The following is a 10,000-nucleotide window of genomic DNA, read 5'->3' as shown; positions in this document are numbered from 1 at the left end:
TTAGTTTGTTTTTAATGCCTTCTCTCCGTCCTTCCTTTTTCCTGTTCCTTACTTCCTGCTGGTATTCTCCCTCGTTTTTCTTTGCCTCTTTCTTTCTCTCCGTCTTCCTCTCTCTCTTTCTGTCTCTGCCTGTATTTTTATTTCCTTCCCTCTCTGCCTCTTTCTTCCCTTTTCTGACACTCTCTTTGAATTAGCAACCATTGAGAGCTGTGTGTGTGTGTGTGTGTGTGTGAGAGAGAGAGAGAGAGAGAGAGAGAGAGAGAGAGAGAGAGATAGAGATAGAGAGAGAGACAGAGAGAGAGAGAGAAAGAGAGAGTTCTTCGCTGGCTCTGCAGTGGATGATTCAGAGCAGGAAGCTCCTGTGCGTGGCCGTATCTCGGAGGAGCACATGTGCGTCATGCATTACACAGCCTTCACGCCCATGCAGCCCAGACTCAAAGAGGAGCGCTCCCGTTTGAAGCTGCCTGTGTAGCAACAGAGGCAGAAGCCCAGAGTGTCTGTCTGTCTGTCTGTCTCTCTCTCTGTCTGAACCCATGCAGTTTTAGCTCCAAGCAATAATTTCTTTCGAAAAAGAATGGACTCCTCTGATTTAAAGAAAACCCTTCTGTTCCATGCCCCAGAAAGTGTGTTTGATCAAGCCTTCATTTCCTGAATCAAGAGCGCACAAGTTTCTCTGTATTCATGCCTGTTACATAATGGCCTGGTTGAGTCAGGGAGGTTTGGCATGAAGAAGTTGAGATCACATGAATGGAGACAGGGGATCATTTCTTTAAAAAAGCCATATAAAATATAATCAAGTCTGCCGTTGTGCTAGCAGTTAAGACTACTCACAGTCTCTTCCGAGTCACTATGATGTGCTGTTCCATTTGCACAGGAGTCTATGCTGTCTTTTGCTGTGTCCACACACTAATACTTTGATCTGTGGGGGAGATATTGACCTTTCACAAAGACATGTTAGCGCTGGAATTGCTCTACAGCAGAGGGATTGTGTTTGTACGTCTGTAACGTTGATGACAGGGGCTTTGTGTTTTTTCGAGATGAAGCTGTCCATTTGTGAAATGCCACGAGCCATGAGCCTGCCCGCTCGCTCTGTGTCTGCGTCCGGCTGCGCTGTATCTCTCTGTGTGAGTGATGCCCCTCTGTGGGGTTCTCTGTCGGCTGTTCTGCGGTCAGGAGGCAAATTGCCCCCGGGGGACAGCTATAAAACCTCCACATCTGGGTCAAGGAAAAACCAACACACGTGGAGCAGGAGATGGACCATATATACCCTCCCCCTCCCCCTCTCCCTCCCCCTCCCCCTCTCAATTCAATTCAAAATTGCTATATTAGCATTAGCATAGTTTTGATACAGTGTTGCCAAGTGCTAGAACAGCAGAGTAATATCTCTATCGCTATCTCTTTCTGTCTGTCTCTGTCTGTCTCTATCTATCTCTCTCTCTCTCGTTCCCTCCCCATCCTCTCATTTCCTCTCCTCCTGTGCGTATAGAGCGAGAGCCTGTCCCAATAGATGAAGAGGCAACAAGTATTTACTGCGATGACGGGTTCTGTGGCGTGCTCAGCACCGGGGCAGAGAGTAAGTGAGGTCAGGCAGTGTGGAGCCCGGACCACGGGAGTGTTCAGGAGCGTTCAGGAGATTGCTGCTCCGCTTCGCTCCCCTTCTCGCCCGTGCACTGCGCCCAATCGATGGGCCTAGATAAGAGCGCCCAGCTGGAGGCCCCCGCTTCCTTTCATCCGCTCCTTCGCGGGGTGTCCTCTGCACTGCCTGAGTAAATACATCCAGCTGCAAAGGGGTCGCACACACGAATGAGGAGCCTCGTGGCTGAGATCAGATGGCTTCTTCAGCTGACGCACCTGTTCGACTTATACATGCAGGGTTATCCCCAGGTGTTTGAAGCTAGCTCCGAAGGTTTTCTCCTCTAGGAGGGCACATCAAAGTCAACAAGTTTGCCAAATGTTTTTGTGTAACTGTTGAAAAGCCAAAATGTCAGCCACTGTTGGATGCATTTAAGTGACTGAACCACAGTGTATGTAGTTGCCAAGATTTTTTTTGGTTTGGCCTGGTGTGTGCTGGTTTGGAACAATAATCTTTAACCATTCCCACTCACATTTACATCAAATTCTCCAAAACTTGTTTTCTGTCGTCTGGTGTCATACGTGTGTATTGCACTACATGTCTGGCTCAGAGAAAGTCCAAACAGCTGTCTTCAGGCGTATGTTGTAATATACAGTATGTACACATGTCTGCATGCTGGTCAAACAGTTAAAGCAGTCTGCAGTGGAGGCCTGGTCTTGGCCTACTGCGGGAGTTGTCTGTCCGAATTAGCCGACAGCACAGCGTGGCCTGCCATCTCTCGTCCTGAGCGTTTGCTCACGCTGACTCCATAATGAACTCTGGCCATGCTAAGGACCTGATTAGCAAACCAGCGCTGGCAGTGTCGACGCCCCGCTGTGTCTGCTCCAAAAGTATCTTATAACAAAATAATGATTTTGATTTCTGAGCTACTGCTCCAGCGGATATACAAACCCTGTTCAAGTCACAGTGGTGCGGACATATGCCAGTTTAAAAAATCTGAACTAAGGCTCCCTTACTATATCTCAATGTCTCTTTGAGTAATGAGAGTTTAAATGAGTCTCAAGTGGTCAGCTCTCACCGTAATTACGGCAGCAGCATGAACTTAGCGATGACTCTGAATCTTTGGAGGTACATCCCTATTTGCACCCCTGACGCCGCTGATTACACCAGCTTTTCAGCAAGCAGCAATTTAATGAATTGATCAATTCGAGTCATTCCCTCTAAAAGGAAATACGTGGCCCCTTGAGGTGCGTGGTTTGAGCAATCCCTGCTTGTGGATGACGATAGCACATCGCACCATAGAAGTGACTGAGGAAGAGGTGGCTTACAGCACCAGTCATTTAGACACAGAAATCATTAGAGGTGTTGAGAGCTGATGTCAGAGATGGTGGTGGGCGGGTTCGGGTGGGGGGATTGGTGTTCGTGGGGGTCGTAGGGGTCACTCCATCACCCTGACCTTCCTTGCCCACCAGGTCGGGAACGCTGTCATTTACGCGGGTGAAGTTTGAGACTGGAGGGCTTTGGATGGTATTGATCATGAAGGAGAGAAGGGGCGGGCGAGGGGATCAATAGGAGGTGGTGGCAAGCATGGGTCAGGCTGTTTCTGTGTGAGTGTGTGTGTGTGTGTGTGTGTGTGTGTGTGTGCGCAGTGCATAAAAAAACTCCTACCTGACACCTATTTAAAAAGCATTTGGTTTCATTGACTGGGTGTGAGTCAATCTGCCTCAGTTTGTTTCTGTCAGAAAGAATGTATAGATAATAATCCAGTGATGATACTCATAGCCTTTATGACTGCATTGCTTTTTTTATATTACTTTTATTATTAGAAAAGCTATACAATCACTTAAGGCTTAGACTCAAATGTCACCGTCGTAAAAGGTGCAGAGAAGAAAAACAGTCACAGTATATGACTGTGATCCAATTCAATCACAATTGTTTAGTCCCTCTGGCTTGTAGCTATGGGGCTTGGGTCTAACCTTTTAACACAATCATGAAATAGCTCACAGTAGTATATGAGTGGTGTACAGCATTTATGAATCCCTAGAGATGGTAATAGCATTCTCTCTGGTTCCTGACTATGGCATTCAGGTTCATTTGTATAGTAAGGCTTGCTTTGGGGTTTGGGTGTGTCTTTAGTCAAGGTTAACGGAGGTTATCCTGAGTGATATCTGTAGTCAGGGATACAGTGGTGTCAGATTGATGATTGTGGTGTTAAAGGGGTGTTTTAGTGTATGTGGTCAGGTTTGCAGAAGGTTACTCAGGGTTCTTAGGTGGGTGGATGGGTGTGTAGGTGGATAAGGTGGGGACGGGGGTGGGGGTGGGTTGTGTTGGGTGACGGGGTCATGCAGCAGGAGCAGGAAGAGGCTGATCACACCTACAGCTGTAATCTCCGCCGGGTTCAGGCGCAGCTCTGCACTGATCCCCTCTCACCCCTTGACAGGAGGTCGGCGTTTGAAGCCGAGCTCAAAGAGATCAGATCCAGAGCTGTGTGCCAGGCCGCTACTCCCCCCCCATGCAAACCCCCCCCCCCAGTCTCAGAGAAGCCCAAGGGGGAGCACACACAGGTGAAACTTGACAGCCGCTGGAACTCTTTTATTATGGGTGATTAGCAGGAAGGGGAAAAGGCTATACCGCCGCCAAGGTCAAACAGAGGATGTTTGCAAGGCAGGGAGGGAGTGTGTGTGTGTGTGTGTGTGTGTGTGTGTGTGTGTGAGAGAGAGAGAGTGAGAGAGAGAGATAAAGAAAGAAAGAAAGCCAAATAAAGAAAGACACTTAGAAATTGTGTGTGTGTGTGTTGAAAGTGTATGAGAGTGTGTGTGAGTACGTGAGAGACTGGTTGAGTGTGTGTGTGTGAGTGTGTTTGTGTGTCTATGAGTGTATGTGTGTGTGAGAGAGAGAGTGTGAGTGTGAGTGAGCGTGAAAGAGATTCGGTGAGTGAGTGTGTAGATGTTTGTATGTGTGTTGAGAGAAAGAAAGTGTGTGCGTGTGCATGTGTCTGGTGCGAGTGTGCGTGTGTGTGTGTGTGTGTGTGTGTGTGTGTGTGTGTGTATGAAGTCTTTGACAGTGATGTGTTTGTACCCTTCAGTACTCCTTGCCCGACAGAATCACCTGTGAAATGGTTGCAGAATGGTTGCCGCTCGGTCCCTGACAGTTCCTAACAGTAAACCACTTCCCCTGCTTCGCCTCAGTGTCCTTAATGTGTAGCACGTCTGACAGCTGGGCTAAACAGAGGTTGGTCCATAAGGGGACGACAGGTTATGATATCACTTCTCTCCTGTTTGCTCCTAGTATGAGATTTTCCTCCATGTTTATCCTCCTCTGCAGCAGACAGCCAGAGGCGCCTTGGAGCCGACACAACATTGATTGACAGCTCGTTGTTTGTTTTTCCAGCCGCTCAGTGGAAAATATTTATTCTGGACGTATTTATTGTTGTTGTTTACTTTCTTACTTATTTATATATTTGTTTGTTTATTTATTTATGCACAGCAGGCACTGACCTCTTGATTATTATATCCATACTAATGGACCCCCCCCCCCCCCCCCCCCCCCCCCCCCCCCACACACACACACACACTCAGCTCTTAGATGTTGGTACTCAAGAACCTGAAATCTCAGTTTCCATTCATTATTGGTTAATTATCAGTGGCTTTACATTTGAATAATATGCACTCTCTCTCTGTCTCTGCTCTTAGCTCTTTCCATATCTTCCTCTCTCCTCATGTGTTTCTCTCATCCTCTCTCTCACACTCTCTTTCTCTCTATCTCTCTCTCTCTCCTTCTCTCTCGCTCTCTCTCTTTATTCATCAGGCCGCAGGGCTGTCCGAGACACACACCGGCACACACTCTCTCCACTCACTCGCGTCTTCAAAGACTCGTCTCATTTTCCCTTGTTTCTCCCTCCTATCTAGTCCTTCATAAATGCAAGAAAAGGAGTTTGCCATTAGAGGGTAGGCCAAAATGGAGGAGGGGCTGGGGTGGATCAGTAATGGCCTCAATTTCTTTATTTTTTTGTTCTGTTGTTGCACCTCTCCTCTCTCAGTCTTTTTTCCCCCCGAAGAAGACATTTTCTCCCCAGGCTGTCATTTTCTGATGCATGAAGTAGAGCCACTCTGTCTGGCTGAGGTAATTACGCAGACATGAAATATACATTATGTTATGCAACCCCACCAAGTCGCACTCCACTCCTCGCTAATGATGCCCCGGGCTCGCAAGGCGGTGGTGGGAAACAAAATGGAGGAAAAAAATCTCAGACGAGCTGAAACTTCTGCCTTTTTGGTTGTTTGGGGGAATTTTGATCATCTCAGAGAGAACTCATTTGCCACTGACGGCCCCCCATGGCCTTAGGGCTTCCTGGCTTTTTACCGTCACACCCTACGGGGAAATCCGCCGTTTTGTGGTCATACGTCAGGCTGGGCTGACACGTTCTCACGTATCTGAGCGGAAAATGAATAGTGTGGCATTGGGAATGTAGGGAGAGAGGAATGGATTTGTCTGGCTGTCATGGGTTGTGTGTGTGTGTGTGTGTGTGTGTGTGTGTGTGTTTTGTGAGTGTGTGCTTTCTTCACACTCCACTGTAATAAGGGTGTGCTTTTGTTCTGGAGGCTTGACGCCCTCAGCTCTGTTTGTGTTTGTACTTATCCAACTCGAGACATTTATTTGTGGTATGACTTTTGCGGCGGCGGTTGAAGCCAAGGAAACGCTACGGTAGTTTACAGTAGTATTTGTTCCGAGCGGGTTGCTTACTTCCAAGCTGATGCGATTTCAGTGGAAATAAAGTCAAAAGAAATGTGGGTTTGATGGAAATGCTTGTGTGATTGATTGTGGGCAGAAAGCCCTGGTTGTGAGTCTGTGTAAAAAAAAGCAATTTTTCTGTGATTTTACTTTTTTTTTGTGGTGAAGTGCTAATGGATCTCTCTCTCTCTCTCTCTCTCTTCTCTTGCTCTGCTTCTTCTTTCTCTCTCCTTTCTTTTTTTCCTCAGGCTTGGTAAAGCTGGGAGTGCACTGTGTCACATGTCAGAAAGTTGCCATAAAGATTGTGAATCGGGAGAAGTTGAGTGAGTCTGTCCTTATGAAGGTGAGTCAGTCCTCTGCCTCATTCCGCCATCATGAAAGTGTCCTCCTTCCCCTGAGAGTCTGAGTGCATCACAAACACATCTCTCTTCAAAGACCAAACGATTTACACACACACACACACACTGATTTCACCCTTAGTTAAACCGAATGTGAGAGCAAGGCAAGCCTCAGGCTCTGTTAATTCCATTATGCAGACAGAAAGAACAGATACACACAAAGAACCAGATCAAGTTGCCAACATCACTGTTATAAGCCATGCTACCATGCTAGGGGCCTTATGGGGACACACACTGATCTAAGAGGGATGATGATGCTCCAGTGGGCGGACTCATTCAGAGCAGAGGCCTCTCAGGCTCTCTTGCTGGCTGAAAGGCTGAGACCGGTCGCATCTCTGTGGGGTTAGCAAGGCTGAGGCCAGTGAGGTAGCAGCGTGTCGTATCTCTGTGGGGTTAGCAAGGCGTAGTTCAGTGTGGTAGCAGCATGTCGCATCTCTGTGGGGTTAGCAAGGCTGAGGGTTAGTGTGGTAGCAGCATGTCGCATCTCTGTGGGGTTAGCAAGGCTGAGGCCAGTAGCAGCATGTCGCATCTCTGTGGGGTTAGCAGGGCTGAGGCCAGTAGCAGTGTGTCGCATCTCTGTGGGGTTAGCAAGGCGTAGTTCAGTGGGGTAGCAACGTGTCACATCTCTGTGGGGTTAGCAAGGCTGAGGCCAGTTGGGTAGCAGTGTGTCGCATCTCTGTGGGGTTAGCAAGGCTGGTGACTGCATGGAGTGAGAAAAGCAATCGAGGACCCTCAGATGTATGAATGCAGTGACTCATCATGGCTCATCATGATGAAGGACAGCCACGTAAGCATGTATGCGTACATAATAGTGTACACACACACACACACACACACACACACACACACATACATAGACTCACACACATACGCACGCGCGCACACACACACACACACGCACACACACGGCGCACAGACACATACACACACACACACACTCACAGTAAGTGGATGTGCTGTCCTCCCTTCTTCCTACAGCTCTCAGTGGGCTGCTCATTATGACTCTTAATCCCTCCATTCCAGAGGCTCCTTCAGTGCCAGAGGAGAGGGTAATAAAAAACCAGAGCAAGAAATAAAAGAGTGAAAGCCCACTGTGCTTAGCAGTATTTATTGTTTCTCTCTCTCTCTCTCTCTCTCTCTCTCTCTCTCTGCCTCTCTTTCTCTCTGCCTCTCTCTCTGTTTATTTCTCATGCAGTCTCACACACCTACTTCTATAATTATGAGAAAGTCTGGGGAATATGGGAAGAGAACCGGAGGATGCTGTAACCTGATTAAGGATAATTGTCTTTCATGGGAGGCCTTTTTCTCAGGTTTTTTTCTCTGTTATTGTTTACTTTCCGGGGAACTGTAGGGATGCATGAGGGAGAATGCTTTTTTGTTAGAAAATGGGAATGACACAGTTAGAGAAGGATCCTGAAGGTTTCTCTGATGTGGCGTCATGTGGCTAATGTCTCTCGCCATACTCTCGCGTTCTCGCTTTGTGTTCTGTGTTCCGTGTTCCGTGTTCCGTGTTCCGTGTTCCGTGTTCCGTCATTCTAGTTCTCCCCCCCTTAACCAGCAGGGTGCTGCGGCTGAACTGTTGTCGCCCCGTTCGGCCGGGCTTCCCTTCTGAGCTCCACGACTGTGCTGAGATGGAGGAATCCATTCTGCTACGACTTCACCTACTCAGAGGCTGTGTTTGTGTAGCATTGTCCAAAGTGATTCAGAGTACACTAAAATAAGTATACAAAAATTGGAGTCTATTTTTGATGGACCTCCAATTATACATTCTGTATGAAAGCACTTTGTGTGTGAGTGTGTGCTTGTGTGCTTGTGTGTGTGTGCGTGTGTGTGTGTGTGTGTGTGTGTGTGTGTGTGTGTGTGTGTGTGTGTGTGGCTACACAGACAGTTAAATGGCCACAGATCCTGGTGTTGATGTGAGAGACGGGATTGTGATGACAGGCAGATTCTCAGGCCTGTTTTGTATAACTCAGTGGGGGGACGGCAGACATGAAAAGCCACCCAGTCCCCCGCTGTTCCAGCACGCTGACCCTGCTGCAGCATTAATTACAGCCCTAATTGATTGCGTGACTGGCCTGCCGCTCTCATTGTCGCCCAATCTGCTTTCATCGGACCTATTTATATTTCTCCACATCTGCGGCTCGCTCGCTCGCTCGTGCGTATGTGTGTTTAGTCGTTTCTCAACCCACTTCCAAAGCATCCAGTGGCAGGGGCCCCTCATCTCTACAGAGTGGACTTTCATCACCAGCAGTCAGGAGACTTTTTTGGGGGGGGGGTGAGCCCTGGGAGAGTGGTCGGGGTGGTGGGTGGGGGATAGGGTGGAGGTGATGGAGGTAGGGGTGCAGTGGTGAGGTGGGGTTTGAGATCAGAGCGCTGCCTTTACCTACCACACGCCCCTGACAGCGCTCTCTGCGGCTCACTGCCACCCCCTTGCCCCCCTGCCAGCTTAATGAGGTCATCACCGCCGCCGCCACGGCACACAGCCCACGCTGAGACAGGAAGGCTGGAGCCGGCTGGAAATATGATGCTGAGTGGGGTTTTAAAAGACCAGAGCACCACGCTGCAGGAGCGCCTGTGGTGAGATTACATAGAGAGTTACATGCCATGACAAATGAGTGATCACACACACGCACACACACACACAGAGTGGACTTTCATCACCAGCATCACAAGCAGGAGAGCCCCCAAAACACACACACACACACAAACACACGCACACGCACGCACACGCACGCACACGCACACGCGCACTCGCACTTGCACGCGCATACGCACAAGCACACGCACACGCACACGCACATGCACACACACACTAACATTCCTATACACACACACACACACACACACACACACATTCCTATACACACATCTTCCTCTCTTTTTGAAAGGACAAGGTCCTGTCATATCAGGGGTCTGTTATTTCCTCATTGTCTGTCCCACTCAGAGCTGAGTGTAAGTCTATCCCCTCGCCTCTCTATCTGTCTGTGTGACAGTGATCCTCCTCCTCAGAAGTCTCCCTTCAAAATGGCACCTTTATAAATGCAAATGCAACCGGGCACGCACACTCCCGCCTGCCTGCCTTGTCATTACCGTGTCACTTCTGCTCGGACGCCCGTGACATCCCTCAGAGGGTCATCGCTGTGGCAGCCCCCAGCGGGTCATGGGGTGCTGGGGAGCGTAGCGAGGTGACAGGCCGTCTCCAAGGGAACGGACAGACGTGGCCTTCAATGTGCCCCAACAGCTGGACAGGACAGGATGGCATCACACACTTGGGACAGTGAAATGGAAAAGCTGTCTG

At 48.9% G+C, this 10,000-nt stretch overlaps 1 protein-coding gene across 1 annotated transcript in view; it reads left to right on the top strand.

The window, feature by feature from the left end:
- brsk2a (BR serine/threonine kinase 2a) overlaps positions 1 to 10,000 on the top strand; it is a gene marked incomplete at both ends in the record, with an annotated part of 176,868 nt that overhangs the window by 91,209 nt on the left and 75,659 nt on the right. Inside the window, one exon of the mRNA XM_080842131.1 lies at positions 6,553 to 6,647. Within this exon, the coding sequence (XP_080698257.1) occupies positions 6,553 to 6,647 (95 nt within the window). The remainder of the gene's footprint in view (positions 1 to 6,552; positions 6,648 to 10,000) is intronic.

This window comes from Sprattus sprattus (assembly GCF_963457725.1).
Source record: "Sprattus sprattus genome assembly, chromosome: 7".
Lineage (NCBI taxonomy): Eukaryota > Metazoa > Chordata > Actinopteri > Clupeiformes > Clupeidae > Sprattus > Sprattus sprattus.
This window is presented reverse-complemented; position numbering and strand designations above follow the sequence as displayed.